This window comes from Pan troglodytes, chromosome 19 (assembly GCF_028858775.2).
Source record: "Pan troglodytes isolate AG18354 chromosome 19, NHGRI_mPanTro3-v2.0_pri, whole genome shotgun sequence".
Lineage (NCBI taxonomy): Eukaryota > Metazoa > Chordata > Mammalia > Primates > Hominidae > Pan > Pan troglodytes.
In genome coordinates, this window is record NC_072417.2 from 91156612 (window position 1) to 91182860 (window position 26249).

General features: G+C 53.5%; 1 protein-coding gene and 1 long non-coding RNA gene across 7 annotated transcripts; both read left to right on the plus strand.

Annotated features, from left to right (window-relative positions):
- The first annotated feature begins 274 nt into the window (after window positions 1-274).
- Window positions 275-1910, plus strand: LOC134808986 (uncharacterized). Its single transcript, XR_010153383.1, has 2 exons — window positions 275-690; window positions 772-1910. It is a non-coding gene; the product is annotated as an uncharacterized LOC134808986 (long non-coding RNA).
- A 3456-nt stretch (window positions 1911-5366) lies between these two features.
- On the plus strand, window positions 5367-25289 carry C17H17orf99 (chromosome 17 C17orf99 homolog). 6 transcript variants are annotated; one of them, XM_054670185.2, is made up of 6 exons: window positions 5412-5531; window positions 5967-5999; window positions 20050-20349; window positions 23200-23469; window positions 23671-23767; window positions 24989-25289. In XM_054670185.2, exons 1-6 carry the CDS (start codon window positions 5495-5497, stop codon window positions 24993-24995), a joined length of 744 nt encoding a protein of 247 aa, XP_054526160.1. In that variant the 5' UTR covers window positions 5412-5494; the 3' UTR covers window positions 24996-25289. The 6 variants fall into 6 exon arrangements, with proteins under 6 accessions (XP_511708.5, XP_054526160.1, XP_054526159.1 ...); XM_054670184.2 differs by having other exon boundaries at window positions 23238-23469; XM_054670186.2 differs by having other exon boundaries at window positions 20050-20298; window positions 23238-23469.
- Window positions 25290-26249: the final 960 nt, after the last annotated feature.

A 26249-nucleotide genomic window follows, 5' to 3' on the forward strand; every position in this document is an offset into this window, starting at 1 on the left:
GCCGACACATCGAAACCCCGTCTCCACCAAAAAAATTCGAAAACCAGTCAGGCGTGGCGGCGCACGCCTGCAATCGCAGGCACTCGGCAGGCTGAGGCAGGAGAATCGGGCAGGGAGGTTGCAGTGAGCTGAGATGGCAGCAGTACCGTCCAGCTTCGGCTCGGCATCAGAGGGAGACCGTGGAAAGAGGGGAGAGGGGAGAGGGGAGAGGGGGGAGGGGAGAGGGGAGAGGGGGGAGGGGAGAGGGGAGAGGGGAGAGGGGAGAGGGAGCTCTATCTACCACACAGTCCTTCTCTGAATCTTGAATGCAATTTTTTCTAGAATGTGTTCTGCTGATTTGTTTTAGAGCCATGAGTGCAATTTATACACATATATCTATTGGGAATGCTCAGAAGTTGTTTACTGATGGAAGTGCCTTCAGAAGAGTCTGGGGACCACTTCCTAAGGAAGGAAAGAGCTGGCCACAGTTAGAGCAAGCCTGCCTGGGGCCCTGCTCTGTGTTCCAGCTGCAAACTGCCTGCATCATCCCTTCCTGTTACTCTTCCTTCACCTGAGACAGTCGAGGCCACAGCATCAGCCAGGGCCAGAGCTGGGATTTGAACCCGGGCACTCGGGCTCCAGAGCCACACTGCCCCAGTGTGGGGCTTAGAAGCGGCTCCTGGCCCTGACTGAGGGGCTGACTGAAGCCTGGTGAGAGCGTGCTGGGTCAGCCTCTCCCTGGCGGGAATCCTCTCGGTCCAGTCTTCTAACCTAGCAGCCTCACGTCCACAGAGCTGCCTTGGGAAACTCAGCAGAGCCCTGGCTTCCTGCAGAGCCGTGTTCTCCCAGCCTGGTTCATGGCTCCCTGGTTGAGCCAAGCTTGCGGATCCGTGGGGTGAAGGTACCCGCACCGCCTGGGCCTTAGTGGTATGTACGGGCCTGCATTGTGAGCAGCGGGCGGGGGCCCAGGCAGGTGAGGCAGCTGGCCACAAGGGCAGGGCTGGGCCCACCTCCCAAGGCTGTGTCTGATATTCGTGAGCCTGTTCAAGTTTCCTTTTCCAAGCCTCCTGCTCTCCCACCCCCACCCCTGCCATGCTGCAGTGACTAAATCTGTGGTTCTCAGCCTTGGAGAACACCTGAGTAGCTGCTACAAGCTGGCCACAGCCCAGCCACTCTGATGTGGTTGGTCTGGGTGTGGCCAGCAGCCAGGGCATCGGGACTTTTCGAAGATCCCAGGTGACTCACCGGCAGCTGGGGATGAGAACTGTCAGGAGGGAAGGTCAGAAGTCCCAGGATGCACTTGAAAAGCCTCTAGCTCCACCAGTGACCAGCTCCTGGCTGGACTCCTGGTCTCGACTCAGCATCAGGGAGGCCCTGGCCTCTCGCCCTCAGGGCTGGGGGCTTCTTCACATGGTCATCAAAGACTTGGCCAGTTCCGCCTCTCCCGCGGCCGTCCTTGTCTCACCCAGCATCACATGACGCATCAGTTCACCAACAAACACGATTAAGTGCTGCTAGTGCTGGGTCCTGTTCTGGGGGCTGGTGATGAGGCGAAGAGGGAAAGAGGGAGCTCTGTGTTCCGTCGAGGGGGCGACAAGCCTGGACCAGATGAAAGTGACTCATGTTGTTAATTAGCGGCTTAGGGCCAAAGGTGGCCCCTGGACCAGTGGCCTCAGCATCACCTGGGAAAAGGTTAGAAATGAACATTCCCAGGCCCCACCTCAGCCTCCTGAATCAGAGCATCCCTTTGGCAAACCATACTGAGAAACAACCACGTGCATCACCAAGCGCTGTGAAGAAGGCAAGCTTTGAGACCTTGAAGGAATCATCAAACTCTGGGCCTCGGTGTGCTCACCCAGGGCGAGACAAAGACGCCATGCTCCTCCAAGTGGCCTCCAAGATTAAATGAGCAATGACTTTTTTTTTTTTTTTGGGACAGAGTCTCTGTTGCCCAGGCTGGAGTGCAGTGGCAAGATCTTGGCTCACTGCAACCTCTGCCTCCCAGGTTCAAGCCATCCTCCTGCCTTAGCCTCCTGAGTAGCTGAGACTAGAGGCACCTACCACCATGCCTGGCTAATTTTTTGTTTTGTTTTTTGTTTTTGTTTTTGATATGGAGTTTTGCTCTTGTTGCCCAGGCTGGAGTGCAATGGCACGATCTTGGCTCACTGCAACCTCTGCCTCCCAGGTTCAAGCCATCCTCCTGCCTCAGCCTCCCGAGTAGCTGGGACTACAGGTGCCCGACACCACACCCGGCTAATTTTTTGTATTTTTAGTAGAGATGGGGTTTCACCATGTTGGCCAGGCTGGTCTCTAACTCCTGACCTCAGGTGATCCACCTGCCTCGTCCCCCCAAAGTGCTGAGATTACATGTGTAATCCACCAAACTTGGCCCATACAGTGACTTTTGAAGTGTCCCCATGGGGACCTAGAAGTGCAGTGGCGGCTCCTATTACAATGTGGTCACTGGCCTGAAGGAGCCAAATGGGAGATGATGGGGAGTGGACCTGGGGCCCCCTATGATCAGGACCACCCAGGAAGACAGCCCAGGGGGCCTCGAGCGATGGGCTTCTTCCCACAGGAGGGCTCTTGGAGCCAGTGACAGGCAGGACCTTGGAGAAAGGGAGGCTTTGGACAGGAGCTGAGGGCAGAGAGGGGACCTGAGCAAAGATGTGGTAAAGGGGCCACGGTGGAGGCTGGGATGCTGGAAATCTGAGGCCTCTAGACTGGGATGCAGGGCACACGGGGCCAGTGTGAAGACAGAACCGGTGCTCTGGCAGTGGGTGCCGTGGGCTAGGATGACTTTCTGTAGATGTCAGAGCTGGGGGCCATGACCTAACGAGGGGCTCTGCCAGGAGCTTAGAAGTCCTGCCGGGCAGGGAGGGACTCTCTGGGGCTTATTGCAATAGATGCAGTAAAGGTCTCACCAGGTGGGAGAGCCCACCTAGGTGGGGTGTCCCAGCCGCCCCCAGCCTTGGGGACTCCTGGGCCCTCCCCTGCCCAGCCCTGAGAGACTGCCCTGTCTTTCTGTGCCCCTGCAACCCCGCTATCCTGGCCAGGGCAGCCCAGAGCAGACTCCCACCCGCAGGACCTTTCTGGGGACACAGTATAGGGGAGGAAACGCGGAGACGCTGGGAAGAGCATTTGTTACCCAGGACAGTGGCCTCTGCGAGCAAAACTCACAGAACATCAGCCTGAAGCGGGTGGCTAGAGAGCTTTTGGGGGCCCCCAAACTCCACACAAGGTGACCTGGGGGTGACCTCGGAGGCGTGGCTGCTGCGTCTTGGCTTACTCTGCAGTCTGGACAGAGGGGCAGCGCAGCCCAGAGAACTGGTCAACCAGACCGGTGCACAAGTGATTCCTGGGGGCGAAGGGGTGCAGGAGAGATGTTTGGGTCCCCCAAGGCCTGGGGAAAATGGCCCGTGAGTCTGCCTTCGCTCTCTGACCCCAGCTTCCCCACAGACTGGGAAGGGGAAGAGCTCCTCATGAGCTGCCTTAACTCAAGGTTCCCCTGAACACCACATGGAGAAAAAGAGTGAGTTTCCCTGGCCTCCAGGCAAGAGGCTGCCAGCAGCCCAGGGCCTGGGCAGCCAGCCAGCTCCCCAGTGACCTCTGGCTCCCTTCAGTCTTCAGTTCCCTTCTCCACCCGCCTTCAGCAGAAGTGAGAACAGACTTTGGGAAGGGAAGGGAGTTTTACTAAGAAACTAAGAGAAAATGCTCTTGCTCCCCAGCTGGGAGAAACTGAAAACAGAGAGGCCGGTGGGTGCACAGGAGGCAGACTCCATCCCCGGGACCATGGGTAGCAAGGGGCAGAAACGGACTCATGCCAGCTGGGAGAGGGGACCACCGAGGGGTCAACAGAGCCAGTCTGCAGTGACCTCCAGGACACCTGCACCTGCCTCCCCACCATCCTTTTGGCCACTCCCTGGTCAATAGGGCCACTCCCTCAGACCAGCTTCCCAACACACCCAGGCCTCCGGTGCAGCAAGTGCCTGGGAAAGGCTGAGAGGAGAGCTGGGCCGGGGCTGTGAGTGGCCTCCCTTGGTCAGGTGTTCACTCCTGGACGGTGCCCAGGGGCAGAGAGTGTGATTGAGCAGTCAGGAGCCACAGGTGGCAGCAGCTCCCACAGGAGGCAATGGTCACCTGGTGGCAGGGCACACATTCCTGAAGGAGGCAGCCAGAAAAGGCATTCCCCACACAAAGTATGGGAAACTGAGCCGGGCCAGAAAGTGACAGGCTGGTCCAGCAGCCCCAGGCTGAGCTTGGGCACAAAGCCGGGTGCAGTGGCCCACAGCGGAGCTGGCAGGGTCCCAGCCTCAATCCCTTGCGCCCTTACATCTCTCTGTGTTCCGGGGAATGCCTGGCCTCAGCCCTGGCCTCAGGGCTCTGGGAGGCCCTGCTCATCCCCACCCTCCCTGCATGTGCAGGAGGCTCTGTGGCTGAACTCTGCACACACGCTGCCTGCGATGCAGCTGGGTCTGCTGCTGGCCAAGGCCAGCACGGGGGCCAGTTCCCTGGGGAATGACCATCCATGTGACCCCCCACCACCCTCAGTGGGGCCTGAGGAACTTCTGAAGGGCGGTGCTTGGGCACACCATGCTCCAGGACCCAGGACTCCAGGACCCATCACACTCCAGGACCAGGGGCCTCGTCGGTCTGGGGTTTCATTCTGGGGCTGGGTGCAGCCTTGGCCTCCCGGCTGTGAACCATCATGGGTGGGGCTGCCTCTTCTCAGCCCAGCAGGTCCCCAGCTGCTTGGAAAGGCCCCAGTGATTACATGAGGGTCACCTGTGTCATGCAGGACAGGTTCCTCCTCTCAAAATGAGAAGATTCACAGCCTTCATTCCCCTTGCCGCGTAACATGGCGCTCACGGGCTCCAGAAGTTACAGCGTGGACATTTTTTTTTTTTTTTTTTTTTTTTTTGAGATAGAGTCTCACTCTGTTGCCCAGGCTGGAGTGCAGTAGCGTGATCTCGGCTCACTGCAACCTCCGCCTCCTGGGTTCAAGCAATTCTCCTGCCTCAGTCTCCCGAGTAGCTGGGATTACAGGCGCACGCCACCACGCCCGGCTAATTTTTAGGAGAGATGGAGTTTCGCCATGTTGGCCAGGCTGGTCTCGAACTCCTGACCTCAGGTGATCCGCCCATCCAGGCCTCCCAAAGTGCTGGGATTACAGGTGTGAGCCACTGTGCCCCACGGAGCATGGACACCTTCTGCCCACCACGTGAGCCCGGGATCCTGCGGCTCAGAGGTGACTGCTGAGTCTAAGCCCTGGTCTGGCTTCAAGGTCCAAACTCCTTCCACTTCTCTGGGGATTGAGGGGGAGTTTGCTGTACTGGGCCTGCCGGGGCTCACTGGGCCCCGCCCTGGTAGCTGAGGCCCTGGGGTGCTGCGGCCTCCAGGTTATCTCCCCACTGCAGGCACCCACCCAAGGAGCATCCCAGGGGCCTCAGGGTGGGGGAGGCCAGGAACTAGGAGGTTCTCACTGCCCGAGCAGAGGCCCCACACCCACCGAGGCATGGGGCTCCCTGGGCTGTTCTGCTTGGCCGTGCTGGGTGAGTCCACCGGGGACGTGATGGTGGGGCTGCTGCTGGGGCCTTGAGGTCTTGGGCTCAGGTGGGGGTACTGGGAGCACAGGAGAGATGAGGCCTGAAGGCAAGGGCACCTCTGGAAACATGGACAGAGAGGGAAAGATCTGGGCTTGAGTCTCGGACCAGCCCCTAAACTTGCTGTATATGTGGTCCAGGGATTTCTGCACCATTCTGGGCTCACTACTTACCCATCTGCGAAATGGGCTGATGATAGGAGATGTTGTGGGGGGAGGGGCGCAAAAGAGCTTTTGTGAGTGATGGTGCCAGCTGAGTCCTGGGGCCTCACTACCAGGAATCAGCCTGCTCCTCCCTCCTGGCTTCAGCAGGTGGGTCTCGAGGCTGTCTCTGGTCTCCCCTCCACACCAGGCCCTCTCCTCATCGCCCTTACCTCTCTTACAGCCGCCAGCAGCTTCTCCAAGGCACGGGAGGAAGGTAAGTGGCATAGCCTACTGCAGGGAGAAGTACCCCAGCTGGGACCCTGGTGTCAGAACCCCCACGGTGGAGGGCGCCTCGGCTGGGAAGGAAGTTACTAGTGGGGAGGTGTGTGCTGGAGGATGGCTGGACAGTTCTGGAACACTCTCTCCACCCTGCAGGGCCCTAGGAGTGATGGAGATGGGCAGGCCAAGCAGGCCAGTGTGGGGACCTCCGGGGCACACAGGCAGGGAAGTTGCTCAGCTTCCAGCCTTTGGCTGGGCAGTTTGGAGGGAAGATTCCCTGGGCAGGTGCATCCTCATCACTCTGCCCCAGGTCCCTGATCGGGAGCAGAAGCCACCCTGAGACCCTCACAGCTCTGCCCGGTGGGCGAGGCCCCGTGGAGGGCTGGGGAATTCTGGTGGGGCCTGGGAGGTTGGGATTCTCTGACCAGGAGAAGGGCCGTGAGAGGATGGTGAAGTTAAGGCTCCCCCAGGGGCCTGACATACACGCGGCTGCCTTCCTTATAGAGGCAGGTGGGGAGTGGAGAGTGTCTGGGACCCAGCTGGGTACAGGACCAGGGAGGAGGGGACGCTGGGGAAGGTCCCTGACAGCCCCTAGCCTGGCCTGCTTCCTCATCTTTGCCTGCTCCATCCTTCTGCCTGCACTTTCTTGCCCCATCCTTCCCTCCCCTCCCCTCATGTCCATTAAGGTGAGGATGGACAGTCACCTCCCTGTATTGTCCCAACCAACCCTTGCCCCTTGTTGCTAGGCCATCAGGTTACAGAGCAGGGCCTTCCCCCTCTATTTTGCTAAAGGGCAGGTACCGGGTAATGATGACACCATTCTCACTTGAATGAGGCCCAGGTTGAACCATTATTTCCTCATTTGCTTTAAAAACGGATACATTGTTGGTGTGGCTGCTAAAAAGAGAGCAGGCAGCTGGGGCTCCGGGAAGTACCTGTGCAGGGCAGTTCCGCCTCCCCCTCTTGGCTGGCTCCTGACTTCTCCGATTCTTGCCAACCAAGTCCTGCTAACTAAACTCCTGAGAGACTGACTGATAAATCATTTATTCATTCAACAAATACTTGAGCACCTGTTTGGTTGCAGGCACCATTCCAGGCCCTGAGAATGTGGCAAGGCACTGAAACAAACCCCTCCTGTATCTTACATTCTAGTGGGGCTTGGGGGGACAGATGATAATAAAAATAAGAACATTCAGTGGCTTATGCCTGTTATCCCAGCACTTTGGGAGGCTGTAGCCAGAGGATCAGTTGAGCCCAGGAGTTCAAGACCGGCCTGAGCAACACAGTGAGACCCCCATCTCTAAAAAAAAAAAAAAAAAAAAATTTTTTTTTTTTTGAGATGGGGGTCTCACTCTGTCACCCAGGCTGGAGTGCAGTGGCTCGATCTCAGCTTACTGCAGCCTCTGCCTCCTGGGGTCAAGGGATTCTTCCACCCAGCCTCCTGAGTAGCTGAGATTACAGATATGCACCACCATGCCCAGCTGATTTTTTTGTATAAAGAAAATATTTTTTTAAATTAGCTGGGCATGGTGGGCGGTGCACCTGTTGTCCCAGCTACTCAGGAGGCTGAGGTGGGAGGATTGCTTGTCCGGGAAGTGAGGCTGCAGTGAACCATAATCATTAACAGTGCACTTCAGCCTGGGTGGCAGAGCAAAAAAAGCACATTCTAAGGTATGTTAGAATGTTCTAGAGAAAAGCAAGCAGGGTAGAAGGAAAGGGAACACAGGGTAGGTAGGGGAAGGAGGGCAGCATTTGCAGGGGAGGGTGGAGTTTGGGAAGGGGCCGTGCAGCAAGGACCCGAAGGAGCCGACCGAGCAGGAAGTACCTGGGCAGGGACCCTGTGTGGCCAGAACACAGGAAGCAAGGGGCAAAGGGTATTGAATGAGGTCAGAGGCATGGTGTGGGGTTGGCCGGGGAGGGCCCTGTGGGGCGCAGCCATAGGAAGTTTGGAGGGGAAAACGCAATCTGATTTACCCTTGGCCGAGGTCATTTGGACACTGTGTGGGATGGAGATCAAAGGCAAAATCCAAGAGAGCCATTAGGCTACTCTGGGGATCCAGAGGAGAGACTGGGCAATGCAGGAGAGGCAGGGAGATGGGGTGGACATACATTCTGGAGGCCAACAGCAGCTGCTGGCAGATGGCATGGGATGGGATGGGATGAGGACAGCCATGAAAGATGGCGCCAAGCCGGGCGCAGCTGCTCACGCCTGGAATCCCAGCACTCTGGGAGGCTGAGGCAGGCAGATCACCTGAGGTCAGGAGTTTGAGACCAGCCTGATCAATATGGTGAAACCCAGCCTCTAATGAAAATACAAAAATTAGCCGGGCATGGTGGTGCACGTCTGTAATCCCAGCTACTCAGGAGGCTGAGGTGGGAGAATCCCTTGAACCCGGCAGGCGGAGGTTGCAGTGAACCAAGATCACACCACTGCACTCCAGCCTGGGCAACAGAGAGAGACTCTGCCTCAAAAAAAAAAAAAAAAAAAAAAAAAAAAAAAAGGCGCCAGTCCTTGGCCCATCTGGAAGGACTGGCTAAATAAAGTGCAGCCTGGAGATGGCATATTATGCAGCTGAAACAGCTTCAGTGGGAGTGGAAAGCTGGGTACACGTGAAGGACCTGAGGGATCAGGATATTCGAAAGATGATCTCTGCGTAGGTTGGCTTTTTGTTTTGTTCCATTTTGCTTTTAGACACAGGGTCTCGTTCTGTCACCAAGGCTAAAGTGCAGTGGCACAATCACCGCTCACTGCAGCCTTAACCGCCAGGCCTTAATCAATCCTCCTGCCCCAGCCTCCCAAGTACCTGGGACTAAAGGCACATGCCATCATACCCAGCTAATATTTAATTTAATTTTTTTTTTTTTGAGACGGGGTCTCGCTCTGTCGCCCAGGCTGGAGTGCGGTGGTGCAATCTCGGCTCACTGCAACCTCCACCTCCCAGGTTCAAGGGATTCTCCTGCCTCAGCCTCTTCAGTAGCTGGGACTACAGGCACATGCCACCACGCCCAGCTAATTTTTTGTACTTTTACTAGAGATGGGGTTTCACCGTGTTAGCCAGGATGGTGTTGATCTCTTGACCTCGTGATCTGCCCACCTTGGCCTCCCAAAGTGCTGGGATTACAGGCGAGAGCCACCACGCCCGGAAGCTAATTTTTTTTTTTTTGAGTCAGGGTCTTGCTATGTTGCCCAGGTTGGAATGCAGTGGCACAAACGCGGCTCACTGCAACCTCCATCTCCCAGGCTCAAGCCATCATCCCGCCTCAGCCTCCAGAGTAACTGGGACTATAGGCGTGCACCACCATGCCCAGCTAATTTTTGTATTTTTTGTAGAGACAGGGTTTTGCTGTGTTGGCCAGGCTCGTCTCAGACTCAAGCTCAAGTGATCTGCCCGCCTCAGCCTCCCAAAGTGCTGGGATTACAGGCATGAGCCACCCTGCCTGGCCTAATATTTCAAATTTTTTTGTAGCAATTGGGTCTTCCTATTTTGCCCAGCTGGTCTTGAACTCCTGGCCTCAAGCAATCCTCCCTCTTTAGCCTCCCGAAGTGCGGGGGTTACAGGTATGAGCCACTGTGCCTGTGTGTTTTGAAATCCCCAAGAATTCTGGCAAGTATAGCATTAAGCATGGTAGGAACCACGGACAGGCATCTTCAAGGAGGGATAGGTGTTGGTAGATAATTGTAACCCAGAAGACAGAGTGGAATGTATCTGAAGACATAACTGCTGTTTAGCAAGGAGAGGGGAGAAAAGTTTAGGGAAGGGGAAATGTCAAGAAGGTGTTGTCCCCCTTTGTCCTAGCCCCATGACATGAAGGCTGCCGGGATCCACATCGCCTGGGACACCTGAAGGGGTAGACAGGGCTCTGGGAAGGAGGGATCTGGTTTCCATTAGATGTAGAGGATGGAGGGTGTTGGTTGGAAGGTTGAGGATACAGGGGATTTTGATTCTGGCTGAGCCTACACTCCAAACGGCACAGAGGAGGCCGGACACAGTGGCTCATGTCTGTAATCCCAGCACTTTGGGAGGCTGAGGCAGGCGGATCACTTGAGGTCAGGAGTTCAAGACCAGCCTGGCCAACATGGTGAAACCCCATTTCTATTAAAAATACAAACATTAGCCAGGCTTGGTGGCAGGCACCTGTAATCCCAGCTACTCAGGAGGCTGAGGCAGGAGAATCGCTTGAACCCGGGAGGCGGAGGTTGCAGTGAGCCTGGATGGCACCACTGCACTGCAGCCTGGGCGACAGAGTGAGACTCTGTCTCACAAAAAAAAAAAAAAAAACAAACAAGGCCAGGCACAGTGGCTCAGGCCCATAATCCCAGCACTTTGGGAGGCCGAGGTGGGCGGATCACCTAAGGTCAGACGTTCCAGACCAGCCTGGCCAACATGCGGAAACCCTGTCTCTACTAAAAATGCAAAAATCAGCCAGGTATGGTGGCGCGTGCCTGTAATCCCAGCTACTCAGGAGGCTGAAGCACAAGAATCGCTTGAACCCAGAGGCGGAGGTTGCAGTGAACCGAGATCGTGCCACTGCACTCCAGCCTGAGCGACAGAGCAAGACTCTGTCTCAAAAAAAAAAAAAGCAAAAGACAAAAGACAACCAAAAAACAACAGCAACAAGGAAGGAAACACATTCTCTGACAGTGCTGGAAGCTGCATTCCAAGGCTCAGAGTCTGCAGGGCTGGGTCCTCCCAAGGCCCCGCGGGAGCACCTGCTCCTGGCTCCTGTCCTGGTTTCTGGGGGTTGCCTCCCTCATGCCATTCTCCCTGTGTGTGTCTGAGTCTCCTTTCCTCTTCTCATCAGGCCCCACCCTAATCCAGCATGAATTACTGGAGTTAATATTTAACTTGAGAGAGGGGGAGCCATCTGTAAAAACCTGATTTCCAAATATGTTCCCATGGGCAGGTCCTGGGAGTCACCATTGGAACCTATCTTTTTGGAGGACATAATTCAACCCTTAACGGACGGCGGCTTATTCAAAGTCAGATCTCAGAGCCCCTCCCTAGGTCTAATGAGTTGCAACCTCCAGGGTTGGGACTGGAATTTCTAAGCTTCCTGTTGTCACAGAGACCAGTCTGGAGAGGGGTAGCACAATCTGGAAGGGCCTTGGAGTCACTCAGGGCACCAGCACCATGTGACCCCGTGCCCAGCCTGGGCTTGGCTTAGCTTCCTGTCCCGAGGGCAGCCCTGTCGTCACTTTATCAGATTTTGAGTGTGCCATCCCATTATTTAAATGCTCTTGCAGAGCAGATGAATTTTATTTATTTATTTACTTACTTGCTTATTTTGAGACAGGGTCTTGCTCTGTCACCCAGGCTGGAGTGCAGTGGCGCGATTACAGCTCACTAAAGCCTCAACCTCCTGGGCTCAAACATCCTCCCGTGTCAGCCTCCTGAGTAGCTGGTGCATACCACCGTGCCCGCTTAATTTTTTTTTTGAGACAGGGTCTCGCTCTGTCACCCAGGCTGGAGTGCAGTGGTGTAATCTTGGCTCGCTGCAGCCTCCACCTTCCAGGTTCAAGAGATCCTCCAACCTCAACCTGCTGAGTAGCTGGGACTAAAGGCACATGCCACCATGCCCAGCTAATTTTTGTATTTTTAGTAGAGATGGGGTTTTGCCATGTTGGCCAGGCTGGTCTCGAACTTCTGAGTTCAAGTGATTCACCCACCTCGGCCTCCCAAAGTGTTAGGATTATAGGCATGAGCCACTGCACCCAGCCAATTCTTTTTTTTTTTTTTTCTTAGAGACAGGATCTTGCTTTTTTGCCCAGGCTGGTCTCAAACTCCTGGGCTCAAGGGATCCCCCTGCCTAGGCCTCCAAAAGCTCTGGGATTATAGGTGTGAGCCACCACGCCCAGACAAGCAGAAGAATTTTTAATTAAATGATAGGCCAGGCGGGTGGCTCACGCCTATAATCCCAGCACTTTGGAAGGCTAAGGTGGGTGGATCACTTGAGGTCAGGAGTTGTAGACCAGCCTGGCCAACATGGTGAAACCCCATCTCTATTAAAAATACAAAAATTAGCCAAGCATGGTGGCATGCACCTGTAATACCAGCTACTCAGGAGGGTGAGGCGGAGAATCACTTGAAACAGGGAGGCAGAGGCTGCAGTGAATTGAGATCGCGCCGCTGCACTCAGGCCTGGGAGACAAAGCAAGACCCTGTCTCAAAGAAAAAAAATAAATTAAAAAAAAATGATAGACCATCCTTTATTGGCAGGCTGATCCATAAACTAAATAATCAAAAGGAAAAAACCACACAAGTCTTGAGAGGATATAAAGTGAGTGTGCGGCCGGGGACGGTGGCTCACCCTGTAATCCCAGCACTCTGGGAGGCCAACGGGGGTAGATCTCCTGAGCTCAGGTGTTCAAGACCAGCCTGGCCAACATGGAGAAACCCCAGCTCTACTAAAAATACAAAAAATTAGCCGGGCGTGGTGGTGCATGCCTGTAATCCCAGCTACTCGGGAGGCGAGGCAGGAGAATCACTTGAACCCAGGAGGCGGAGGCTGCAGTGAGCCAAGATCATGTCACTGAAGTCCAGCCTGGGTGACAAAGCAAGACTCCGTCTCAAAAAAAGAAAAAAAAAAAAAAAGTGAATGTCCCTGGTACAGTGTACTTTCAAAATGGTTCCTGTCTGTGAATTTATGCAAATCAAGCTTCTATTAATGAAGACTGAAATGGAAATGAAGAGAGAGAAGTTTTTCTTTCCATTTTTGTAAGTCAAGATCGTTTCCCTTCGCAAAGGGAGCAAAAAGAAAGGGTGATCGCGTGTCAGCCCTGGACTCCCACTTCCCCACCTGAGGCAGGCTTCTGGCCCCTGCGATAGTTTCTGGACCATGAAGAGAAGGCCTCTTGGCCCTGAGGGTCAAATTGACTAAAGAATCAGCAGAGGCATCTGCAAGAGGATGCCCCAGAGGGCGCCTTCACCTCCAGATACACCTTCACTTTCTTCAAATCGAAGATTTTTCCATGAAAGCCTGTTTGGGGGGGAAAAAAAAAAGTATTCCTTCTTTTTTTTTTTTTTTTTTTTTTTTTTGAGACACAGTCTCACTCTGTCACCCAGGCTGGAGTACAGCAGCACAATCTCCGCTCACTGCAGCCTCCACCTCTCAGGTTCAAGTGATTCTCATGCTTCAGCCTCCCGAGTAGCTGGGACTACAGGCTCGAGCCACCACACCGGGCTATTTTGTGTATTTTTAATAGAGACAGGGTTTCACCATGTTGCCCAGGCTGGCTTTGAACTCCTGGCCTCAAACGATTCACCCTCCTCAGCCTCCCAAAGTGCTGGAATGACAGGCGTGAGCCACTGTGCCAGGCCTGAAAAAAAAAAGTATTCTTCCCCATCTAAAAAGGAGAGTCTGGCTGGGTGCAGTGGCTCATGCCTGTAATCCCAGCACTTTGGGAGGCCGAGGTGGGTGGATCACCTGAGGTCAGGAGTTCGAAACCAGTCTGGCCAACATGGTAAAACCCCATCTCTACCAAAAATACAAAATTAGACAGGCGTGGTGGCATGTGTCTGTAATCCCAGCTACTCGGGCAGCTGAGGCAGGAGAATCGCTTGAACCCGGGAGGCAGAGGTTGCAGTGAGCCAAGATTACACCACTGCCCTGAGGCCTGGGTGACAGGGTAAGACTTCGTCTCAAAAAAATAAATAGGTGGGGCGCAGTGGCTCACACCTGTAATCCCAGCACTTTGGGGGGCTGAGGCAGGTGGATCACCTGAGGTTGGGCATTTGAGACCAGCCTAACCAACATGGAGAAACCCTGTCTCTACTAAAAATACAAAATTAGCCAGGCATGGTGACGCATGCCTGTAATCCCAGCTACTCAGGAGGCTAAGGCAGAAGAATTGCTTGAACCTGGGAAGCGGAGGTTGTGGTGAGACGAGATCACGACATTGCACTCCAGCCTGGGTAACAGAGTGAGACTCCATCTCAAAAATAAATAAATAAATATAAAAAGGAGAGTTATCATGAAATTTTCAAAGGGGCACAGATGAGAAAATAATTGTTGGTGTCTGTGCAGCCCTGGGCAGGGGAAGACATCCTGATTCTAGAAGGCTGCTGCCGGTTGTCTAGACCAGAGTTGTCAACCTCAGCACTCCTGACATTTGAGGCCAGACCATTCTTCGCGGTGGGGGCTGACTGTGCACTGTAGGATGCTTTGCGACATCCTTGGCCTCTACCCACTAAATGTCAGCAGCAACCCCTATTTTTTTTTTTTTTTTTTTTTTGTGGAGATGGGGTCTTGCTGTATTGCCCAAGCTAGTCCACCTCCCAATATTGACAACCAAAAATGTCCCCAGACCCAAAGTTCCCCTGGAGGCAAAATTGCTCCTGGTTGAGAGTTACTGGTCTAGAATGAAACATGCTTAGTGGTCACACAGTCTAGTGTGTTCCAGTTCTCTGCTCAATCAGCAGTTTCCTCATTGCAGGGTGGTTTCCAGAGCAGACATGCCCAGCCGAGCAAAGGCGATTCATGACGTCGATGATATTCAGATTTCATAGACCCTTCTTTCTACCCCTCCCCCAAGCACTGCCCCACCACACAGTATTCTTTTTTTCTTTTTAATTTTTCTTTCGATTAAATAGAGGTGGGGTCTCACTATGTTGCCTAGGCTGGTCTGGAACCCCTGGGCTTAAGCAATCCTCCCACCTTGGCCTCCCAAAGTGCTGGTATTACGGGCCTGAGCTACTGTGCCCACCTGATACACACTATTCTTTTTCTTTTTTTTGAGACGGAGTCTTGCTCTGTCACCCATGCTAGGGTACAATGGCAGGATATTGGCTCACTGTAACCTCTGTCTCCTGGGTTCAAGTGATTCTCTGGCCTCAGTCTTCTGAGTAGCTGGGATTACAGGCATGTACCACCATGCCCAGATAATTTTTGTATTTTTAGTAGAGACGGGGTTTCTTCATGTTGGCCAGGCTGGTCTTGAACTCCTGACCTCAGGTGATCCACCTGCCTCGGCCTCACAGTGCTGGGAATACAGATGTGAGCCACCATGCCCGGCCTACACACTATTCTTGAAATGCAAACAGGTCCCCGCCATTGGTATAATACAACTCTCTCCCTCAAACCCCTATTCCAGAAACATTTTTGTTTAATCCCAATTGCTGTCTTAAAGAATCAGTAATGGCCAGGCACAGTGGCTCACACCTGTAATCCCAGCACTTTGGGAGGCCCAGGCAGGCGGATCACCTGAGGTCAAGAGTTTGAGACCAGCCTGGCCAACATGGCGAAACCCAGTCTCTACTAAAAATACAAAAATTAGCTGGGTGTGGTTGTGGGCACCTGTAGTCCCAGCTACTTGGGAGGCTGAGGCAGGAGAATCACTTGTACCCGGGAGGCGGAGGTTGTAGTGAGCCAAGATTGCACCACTGCACTCCAGCCTGGGCGACAGAGCAAAACTCCTTCTCAAAAACAAAACAAAACAAAAAAAGAATCAGCAAAGACAGCATCAGGCCCACTAGGAAGATCTCAGAGATGTTTTCCACAATGAAATTGACTCCAGGATTTGCTTCCAAAACAGAGAAGTCACTCGCAAGCAGAAAGCAGATACCTGGCGTAGGTGGGTGAAGGCCTGCTGGAATGCGCTGACGGGCTGGTTTTGATCTGGGTCTAGGGAGAAGAGCACTTTGGGTGCCGTGAGCAGGCTGGTCTCCTGCAGGAGCCTCGCATTCTTCAAAAGTCCTTTTAATTAATTAATTTTTTTAGAAACAGGGTCTCACTCTTTCACCCAGGCTGGAGTGCAGGGGCACGATCATAGCTCACTGTAGCTTCAGTCTCCCAAGCTCAAGTAAGTGATCCTCTCCCCTCAACCTCTGGAGTAGCTGGGACCGCAGGCGAGCACCACCACACCTGGCTAATTTTGTTTATTTATTTATTTTTAGAGTAGTTCTCACTGTGTTGTTGAAGCTGATCTCCGAGGCTCAAGCAATCCGTCCACCTCAGCCTCCCAAAGTGCTGGGATTCCAGGCGCAGTGGCCACCGTGCCTGGACACATTTTGTTTTTATAGAAAAATATTCTGGAAAGAAACAGCCTAAACCCAGGAGGTAGCCCTTTTTCTAATATTTTCTTTTTTTAGAGGTGAAATTCACATAACAAAAAGTCAACCATTTAACAGTGATAATTGGCCGTGCACGGTGGCTCACGCTTGTAATGCCAGTACTTTGGGAGGCCGAGGCGGGTGGATGACTTGAGGCCAGGAGTTCAAGACCAGCCTAACCAACATAGTGAAACTCCGTCTCTACTAAAAATACAAAACTTAGGCCGGGCACGGTGGCTCACACCTGTAATCCCAGCACTTTGGGAGGCCGAGGCGGGCGCATCATGAGGTCTGGAGTTCAAGAGCAGCCTGGCCAACACGGTGAAAACCCATCTCAGGTGCCTGCGTACTAAGACCTGTGTTCAGCAGCGGCGGCGGCGGCAGCGGTGGGCTCGGAGGCAGTGGTTGGGCTCACAGCCAGTGGACAGGGTTGAGTCAGTGAGTTCGTGCGAGTTGGAATCGAAGCCTCTTAAAATGGCAGATGATTTGGACTTCGAGACAGGAGATGCAGGGCCTCAGAGACCTTCCCAATGCAGTCCTCAGCATTGTGTAAAAATGACTTTGTAGGCCGGGCGCGGTGGCTCAGGCCCGTAATCCCATCACTTTGGAAGACCGAGGCAGGCGGATCACAAGGTCAGGAGATCGAAACCATCCTGGCTAAAATGGTGAAACCCCGTCTCTACTAAAAATACAAAAATTAGCCGGGCGTGGTGGCGGGCGCCTGTAGTCCCAGCTACTCTGGAGGCTGAGGCAGGAGAATGGCATAAACCCGGGAGGCAGAGCTTGCGGTGAGCCGAGATTGTGCCACTGCACTCCAGCCTGGGCGACAGAGTGTGACTCCGTCTCGGGGAAAAAAAAAAAAAAAAAAAAGAATGGCTTTGTGGTACTCAAAGGCCGGCCACGTAAGATCGTCGAGATGTCTACTTCGATGACTGGCAAGCATGGCCATGCCAAGGTCCACCTGGTTGGTACTGACATCTTTACTGGGAAGAAATATGGAGATATCTGCCTGTCAATTCATAACATGGATGTCCCCAGCATCAAAAGGAATGACTTCCAGCTGATTGGCATCCAGGATGGGCACCTATCACTGCTCCAGGACAGCATGGAGGTGCGAGAGGACCTTCGTCTGCATGAGGGAGACCTTGTCAAAGAGACTGAGCAGAAGTACAGCTGTGGAGAAGAGATCCTGATCATGGTGCTGTCTGCCATGACCGAGGAGGCAGCTGCTGCAATCAAGGCTCCCAGGGTGGCAGTGGTGGCAGCAGTGATCCTCCCAAGAGGCCCCCTCCCCCAGCCTAGCTTGGCTCTGCCCTGGTCCTAGGCTGCTGGACTCCTCCTACACAATTTTTTTTTTTGAGACGGATTCTCGCCCTGTCGCCCAGGCTGGAGTGCAGTGGCACCATCTCGGCTCACTACAAGCTCCACCTCCCGGGCTCATGCCATTCTCCTGCCTCAGCCTCCCGAGTAGCTGGGACTACGGGCACCCACTGCCACGCCCGGCTAATTTTTTGTATTTTTTAGTAGAGACGGGGTTTCACCGTGTTAGCCAGCATGGTCTTGATCTCCTGACCTCGTGATCCACCCGCCTTGGCCTCCCAAAGTGCTGGGATTACAGGCGTGAGCCACCGCGCCCGGCCTCCTCCTACACAATTTATTTGATGTTTTATTTTGGTCTTTTGCATCACCTCAATCTGTTGGGGAGCCCCTGCCCTTCACCTAGCTCCCTTGGCCAGGAGCAAGCGAAGCCGTGGCTTTGGGGAAGCTGCCCTCCTCTTCCCCCTCACACTACAGCCCTGCTCGGGGAGAAGGGGGTGGGTGCTGCTTGTGGTTTAGTTTTTGTTTGTTTGTTTTTGTTTTTTAATTCAATCTGGAATCAGAAAGCAGTGGATTCTGGCAAATGGTCCTTGTGCCCTCCCCACTCATCCCTGGTCTGGTCCCCTGTTACCCATAGCCCTGAGCACCACCCCAAAAGACTGGGGACCAGCCCCGTCCCCTGCCTGTGTCTCTCCCCAAACCCCTTCAGATGGGGAGGGAAGAGGAGGAGAGGGGAGGGGACCTGCCCCCTCCTCAGGCATCTGGGAGAGCCCTGCCCCCACGGGCTTTACCCTTCCCTGCAGGCTCTCTCCCGACACATTTGTTAAAATCAAACCTGAATAAAACTACAAGTTTAATATGATTTTTAAAAAAAGGAAAAGAAAAAACCCCATCTCTACTAAAAATACAAAAATTAGCTGGGCATGGTGGTGCATGCCTGGAGTCCCTACTACATGGTAGGCTGAGACAGGAGAATCGCTTGAACCCAGGAGGTGGAGGTTGCAGTGAGCTGAGATCGTGCTACTGCACTCCAGTCTGGACGACAGAGCAAGACTCTGTCTTTAAATAAATAAATAAAAGTGGGCCGGGCGCAGTGGCTCACATCTGTAATCCCAGCACTTTGGGAGGCTGAGGTGGCCAGACCACCTGAGGTCTCGAGTTCAAGACCAGTCTGGCCAACATGATGAAACCCCATGTCTACTAAAAATACAAAAATTAGCCAGGCGTAGTGGTGGGTGCCTGTAATCCCAGCTACTCTGGAGGCTGAGGCACGAGAATCTCTTGAACACGGGAGGCGACAGTGCAAGACTCTGTCTCAAAAAAAAAAAAAAAAGTGATAATTCAGCAGCATTTACTGCATCCATAGTGTTGCTCAACCACCACCGCTATCTAGTTCCGAGAGATTTTCATCACCCCAAAAGGAAACCCCGTATCTATTAGGCAGTTACTCCCCATTTCCCCCTCCCCTGGGCCCCAGTAACCACCAATCTGCTTTCTGTCTCTGTGGGTTCTCCTGTTCTGAACTTTGCACACACATGGAATCATGCAACGGTTGCCCTTTGCGTCTGCCTTTTTGTTTAGTGGAATGTTGTTACGGCTCATCCCTGTTGCAGCCTGCATCTGTGCTCATTTCTTTCTAAGGCTGAGTAATATTCCTTATATGGATCAACCACATTCTATTTACCCATTCGTCCGTTGATAGATATTTGGGCCATTTCCACCATTTGGCTGTGGTGAATCACGCTGCCATGAGCGTGTGTGTACAGGTATCTGTTTGACTCCCTTTTTTCTATTATTTGGTATATGTCTAGGCCTGGAATTGTTGAGTCATATGGTAAGTCTGTTTAACTTTTTGAGGAACCACTAAATCAGTATTTTCTTTCTTTCTTTTTTCTTTACTCTGAGGTCTACTGGTTTCACTTATTTATTTGTAATTTTTAGGTTCAGGGGTACATGTGCAGGTTTGTTATAGAAGTAAATTGCAGCCGGGCGCGGTGGCTCACGCCTGTAATTCCAGCACTTTGGGAGGCCAAGGCGGGTGGATCACGAGGTCAGGAGTTTGAGACCAGCCTGACCAACATGGTGAAACCCTGTCTCTACTAAAAATACAAAAATTAGCCAGGCGTGGTGGCATGCGCCTGCAGTCCCAGCTACTCGGGAGGCTGAAGCAGGAGAATCACTTGAACTTAGGAGGCGAAGGTTGTGGTGAACAGAGATCGCGCCACTGCACTCCAGCCTGGGTGACAGAGCAAGACTCCATCTAAAAAAAAAAAAAGAGAGAGAGAGAGAACATGCTAAACCCAGCATCCTTTTTCTTTTTTTCCTGAGTCTCCCTCTGTCGCCTAGGCTGGAGTGCAGTGATGTGATCTCGGCTCACTGCCACCTGCCACCTCCGCCTTCCTGGTTCAAGAGATTCTCCTGCCTTAGCTTCCCAAGTAGCAGGGATTACAGGTGGGCACCACCACGCCCGGCTAATTTTTGTATTTTAGTAGAGACAGACTTTCACCATGTTGGCTACACTGGTTTTGAACTCCTGACCTCAAGTGATCCGTCCACCTGGACCTCCCAAACGCTGGGATTACAGGTGTTTGCCACCGAGCCTGGCCAAACCAGTACCTTCTTAAGGTGCTTGATCAATGTCGGTTTCTTTCTTCCTCCTTGGACCTTTTCATCTCCCAGAAATTACCCCTGTGGTCTCCATTGCCTACAAAGTCCTGGAAGTTTTCCCCAAAGGCCGCCGGGTGCTCATAACCTGCCGTGCACCCCAGCCACCACCGCCCATCACCTGTTCCCTCTGTGGAACCAAGAACATCAAGGTGGCCAAGAAGGTGGTGAAGACCCACGAGCCGGCCTCCTTCAACCTCAACGTCACACTCAAGTCCAGTCCAGACCTGCTCACCTACTTCTGCCGGGCGTCCTCCACCTCAGGTGCCCATGTGGACAGTGCCAGGCTGCAGATGTACTGGGAGCTGTGGTCCAGTGAGTGCGGTGGGGGGCACAGGGCTGAGGAGGCAGGTGGGGTGCAGATCAATGGGGAGCTCTGGGAGTGGGGATTGCGAACCTTGCTGGGGTTAGAGAGAGCCAGGGTGTGAGGGTGTGGACAAGGACAGGCTGCCACCTCCAAGGCCATTCTCAGTCCCTTGGGGCCTTTAATCAGGACTTGCCATCCCTGGCTGGGGCCCTGAGGGCACAGTCTCCTGGCAGGGGCCTGAGGGCACAGAGGGAAAGAGCCCGATGGTGGCAGAAATGACTGGGCCCCAGTTGTCAGCTCGGACCTCAAGGTGATAAACTAGGCACATTTGGCTGGGCACAAATCCCAGCACTGTGGGAGGCCGAGACAGGCTGATCGCTTGAGCCCAGGAGTTCGATACCAGCCCGGGCAACATGGCGAAACCCTGTTCCTACTAAAATTACAAAGATTAGCTGGGCGTGGCGGGGTGCACCTGTAGTTCCAGCTACTCAGGAGGCTGAGGCAGGAGAATCGCTTGAACCCGGGAGGCAGAGGTTGCAGTGAGCCAAGATTGCGCCACTGTACTCCAGCCTGGGTAACAGAGCGTCTCCAAAAAAAAAAAAAAAAAAGAAAAAGAAACGAAAAAAAAGTTAGGCACGTTTTGTGCATTACTTCGCTTGATCTTCACAGCAGTGTCAGGGGTGGGGTCTGAGCCTCTGGGTCTGTAGCTATGTAAGCTAAAACTCTGGGGAGTTAAGAAAGTTGCCCCAGGGGCTGGGTGTGGTGGCTCACGCCTATAAGCCCAGCATTTTGGGAGGCCCAGGTGGGAGGATCACTTGAGCTCAGGAGTTTGAGACCAGTCTGGCCAACGTAGTGAAACCCCATCTCTACTAAAAATACAAAAATTAGCTGGGTGTGGTGGTGGGCACCTATAATCCCAGCTACTGGGGAGGCTGAGACAAGAGAGTCACTTGAACCCAGGAGATGAAGGTTGCAGTGAGGCAAGGTCATGCTGCTGCATGCCAGCCTGGGTGACAGTGTAAGACTATCTCAAAAAAAAAAAAAAAAAAAAAAGAAAGTCGCCCCAGGCCACATGGCTGGCAAGTGGCCAAGGCTGCTTTCAAACCCCACTCTGTCCAGCTCCAAACCCTGCCTTCTTCCTGTTTCCATCCTGATAGTAACTCAGGTAACCTTCTTGGTGGGAGCTATGGGGTATAGGAACCAGGAAGTATTGCCCGACTTAGGGTGGGACAAGGAACCTCCCCATTCATCCTTTGGCCCACACCCTAAGAACACCAGGAAAAGACAGCCTAGGGGAGATGAGCCCAGGATCTGCAGCCCAACGGGTCCGAGGTTCAAATCCCTACACTTACTGGCTGGGGTCTTGAACGAGTCACTGGACCGCTGAGCTTCAACTGCTTTATCTGCAAAAGGAAAATAATAACAGAGGCCAGCGAGGTGGCTCACACCTGTATTCCCAGCATTTTGGGAGGCCAAGGTGGGAGAATCCTTTGAAGCCAAGAGTTTGAGACCAGCCTGGACCACAGAGTGATACTCTGTGTCTGCAAAAAAATTATTTTCTTTTTTTGAGATGGAGTCTTGCTCTGTCGCCCAGGCTGAACTGCAGTGGCACGATCTCGGCTCACTGCAACCTCCGCCTCCCAGATTCAAGCGATTCTCCTGCCTCAGCCTCCCGAGTAGCTGGGACTACAGGCCTTTGCCCCCAGGCCGGCTAATTTTTGTATTTTTAGTAGACACGGGGTTTCACCATGTTGGCCAGGCTGGTCTCAAACTCCTGACCTCAAGTGATCCACCCACCTAGGCCTCCTAAAGTGCTGGGATTACAGGCGTGAGCCACTGCACCCAGCCAATAGCAATTTTTAAAAAAATTAATCAGGTGTGGTGGTGCATGCCTGTCGTCCCAGCTACTTGGGTGGCTGAGGTGGGAAGATCATTTGAGCCCAGGAGTTGGAGGCTGCAGTGAGCCGTGATCACACCATTGCACTCTAGCCTGGGCAACAGAGACCCTGTCTCTAAAATAATAATAGGTCCTACTTCAGGGGACCTATTAAATGAAAGCCTTTTAGTAGGTGGCAAGTGTGGTGGTTATTACTCATCAGTAAGAAAGTCTACAGCATTAGGCTCAAGGCCTGGGGGATTCTAGAATCTTCTACATGACAGTTTTTGTCCTGAAGTAGCTTGCCTTTCAGTAAAAAAGACGAGACTGAATGATAGAGTTGCCAGATACATTTTACATAGGACATACGTATAGTAAAAAATTATTCATTGTTTATCTGAAATGAAAATTTAACTGTATTTTTATTTGCTAAGTCTGGCAATCTGAAATACGCTACACAAGAATAAAACCAGGCCGGGCATGGTGGCTCACGCCTAAAATCCCAGCACTTTGGGAGGTTGAGGCAGAAGATCGCTTGAGCCCAGGAGTTTGAGACCAGCCTGGCCAACATGGTGAAACCCCATCTCTACAAAAAATACAAAAATTAGCTGGATGTGGTGGTGCACACCTGTAGTCCTAGCTACTCGGGAGGCTGAGATGGGAGCATTGCTTGAGCTGGGGAGGCGGAGGTTGCAGTGAGCCTAGATCGCACCATTGCACTCCAGCCGGGGCGACAGAGCAAGACCCTGTCTCAAAATAAAGTAAGAATAAGATAAAAACCAAATGTGAAATTGTGTGGTACACACGGCAGGTAGGGCAGCAGCCCAGACACAAGGTGGAGGGCAAACTCTAGAAGGCGGCCTGGAGGAGGCGGCAGCCACAGCTAAGCTCATTAGGCATTTTGTAATGAGGAGAATTTACTGAGGAGGAGGGGTTTAAAACCTCTCAGCCATGCCTGTGCTACCTTCTCCCACCCTGCCAGAGCCAGTGTCTGAGCTGCGGGCTAACTTCACTCTGCAGGACAGAGGGGCAGGCCCCAGGGTGGAGATGATCTGCCAGGCGTCCTTGGGCAGCCCACCTATCACCTACAGCCTGATCGGGAAGGATGGGCAGGTCCACCTGCAGCAGAGACCACGCCACAGGCAGCCTGCCAACTTCTCCTTCCTGCCGAGCCAGACATCGGACTGGTTCCGGTGCCAGGCTGCAAACAACGTCAATGTCCAGCACAGCGCCCTCACAGTGGTGCCCCCAGGTGAGAGAGCCCTTGGATTTCCAGAGGGGCAGCTGGCGCTTCTGTGCCGGGAGGGTGCTAGTGTCCAAGACACAGGTCAATGGGAAGTGGGACAGCTCTACCCGGCCACTGCGGAGAGCAGAGAGGGCACAGGAGGCAACCATGCCCACCCTGGCCCCTGCCTAAAGGAAGCCCAACCCAGCTGCCTCCGCCCCCTCCCAGGAGGGTTGCCCAGGGCACCCACCATCGTGCTGGTTGGCAGCCTTGCCTCCACTGCGGCCAGCACCTCCAGGATGCTGGGCTGGACCACGTGGGCCAGGTAGGAAATGGGTGCTCGATGCAGGGAGGAGGGAGAGCTGCTGATGGCCTGAGAGGTCCAACCGGGCCCTGGCCGCAGAGCTCAGGTGGTGGGGCTTGCAGGGCAGGGCTGTGGCCAGGGCAAAGAGGGGCCATCACCGCTTACGCATGATTCGAAGGTGTTTATGAGGACCTACTGTGTGCCATGTGCCTACTGAGGCTTACACATTCAAGGCATTATCCGACCCTGGCCAGTGCTCCCAGTTGCCCTGTAACACAGTCTGCTGGCCTCTGGGAGGGCAGTCTCCTAAGTTCTTTATGGGGTCTGAGCGGGGATGCAGGGATGATGCCTCCAGGAGACCAAGGTGGACCAGGAGCTCCTGCCTTCTGTGAGAACCACATTGGGCAGTCTTTCCGAGGTGCTGGCAAGAGCCTGGGGCCCAGCCTCCCAGGGTCCCCTCTCCAAGGCCATGACTTTACTAACATGTAAGGTGACCAAGGCCTTTGTAGTGTCTGAGCGCAGGCACCACAGGCCTGTGTGCTCTGCCTGTCTGGCTTTGGTGGTGGCCAGCCCTGCCTCTGTGAACTCATCTCTGTTTGGGAGACACTGCCGTGTCCTGGTTCTCATCCTCTGCCCGTGGCCCAGGCCCTTACGTGGCTCTACCAGGAGTCTGTCCTTGGCACTTTCCCATCTCACTTCTACCAAGTCTGTTCTTTCCAGAAGCCAGACTTGTGGGTGAGCCATGTCACCTCGCTAAGCCTCAGTTTTTCCTTCTGTAAAATGGGGTACAGCCTTCATTTAGTGGGGTGAGTAAGCCTCATGTCTCTCCTGCTGGGGCACTGATGTGCTTGGCACCATAAAACTCCCAGAGGCAGGCCGGGCACAGTGGCTCATGCCTGTAATCTCAGCACTTTGGGAGGCTGAGGCAGGCGAATCACCTGAGGTCAGGAGTTCAAGACCAGCCTGGCCAACATGAAGAAACCCCATCTCTACTAAAAATACAAAATTAGCCGGGTGTGGTGGTGTGCACCTGTAATCCCAGCTACTCGGGAGACTGAGGCAGGAGAATCACTTGAACCCAGGAGGTGGAGGTTGCAGTGAGCCGAGATCGTGCCATTGCACTCCAGCCTGGACAAAAAGAGCAAAACTCCGTCTCAAAACAAACGAACACTCTCAGACGCCTCGGGAGGGGATGGCTGGGAGGTGAGCCTGCCTGACTTGAGTCTCCACTGCTTTGTCAAGGTGGTGACCAGAAGATGGAGGACTGGCAGGATCCCCTGGAGAGCCCCATCCTTGCCTTGCCGCTCTGCAGGAGCACCCGCCGTCTGAGTGAAGAGGAGTTTGGGGGGTTCAGGATAGGGAATGGGGAGGTCAGAGGACGCAAAGCAGCAGCCATGTAGAATGAACCGTCCAGAGAGCCAAGCACGGCAGAGGACTGCAGGCCATCAGCGTGCACTGTTCGTATTTGGAGTTCATGCAAAACGAGTGTGTTTTAGCTGCTCTTGCCACAAAAAAAAAAAAAAAAAAAAAAGGGTAACTATGAGAGATGGTGGATATGTTAACTTGCTTCGCTATAGGAACCTTTGTGCTATCTATATGAATCCCATCATATCAGGTTGTCTACCTTAAATATACACAAAAACATTTATTTAAAAAAAAGAAAAAAGCCTGCCAGCTGGGATTCTTGGAGTCCTGGTGGCCTTCAGCAAACACAGACACTGTTGGTGTGAGGGCTTCAGGAGGGTCACAGAAAGAAGGGGGTCTGTGTGGCCCTGTCCTCGCCTCTCAGGTGCTGTCACATCTCTCTGGGTGTAGGGAGAGGGAGGGGGGCACACTGGGAAAAGGCCCAGCCCCTCCCCCCCCACCTGCTCCCCTCTTCCCTGGAGGGGCACCCCACCTCCTGGTGGCCCAGTCCTATGGTTCAACTCTCACGTGGTCCAGCTCACCTGGGTGGACTCTGAGCCCCACCTGGCACACCTGCTGTTGTTAATCTGCACCTGCAACTAGCAAAGGGGGGTCTGGAATTCTTCCGGGTTCAGTCAGCCTGTGATCCCACACCTCTGTCTGTACAACTTCCGCTCCCCACTCCAACACACACAGAGCCTGCCCCAGCCTACCCTGCACCAGGCCCTCTGTACTGGTTTTTCTTGGGATGGAGGTAGAGAGGGATGGAGGTGAGAGGGGGCTGAACTGGAACTGGATTAAACTTTGCCATCTGCCTGTCGCCCTGAAAACTTCATTTCTGTTTGCATGCCATATATATATTTTTAATATATATGTGGTCTTTTCTTTTTTTTTCTTTTTCTTTTTTTTTTTTTTTTGAGATGGAGTCTCGCTCTGTCGCAATGGTGCAATCTCGGCTCACTGCAACCTCCGCCTCCCGAGTTCAAGCGATTCTCCTGCCTCAGCCTGCCAAGTAGCTGGGACTACAGGCACGCGCCACCATGCCCAGCTAATTTTTGTATTTTTAGTGGAGACGGGGTTTCACCATGTTGGCCAGGGT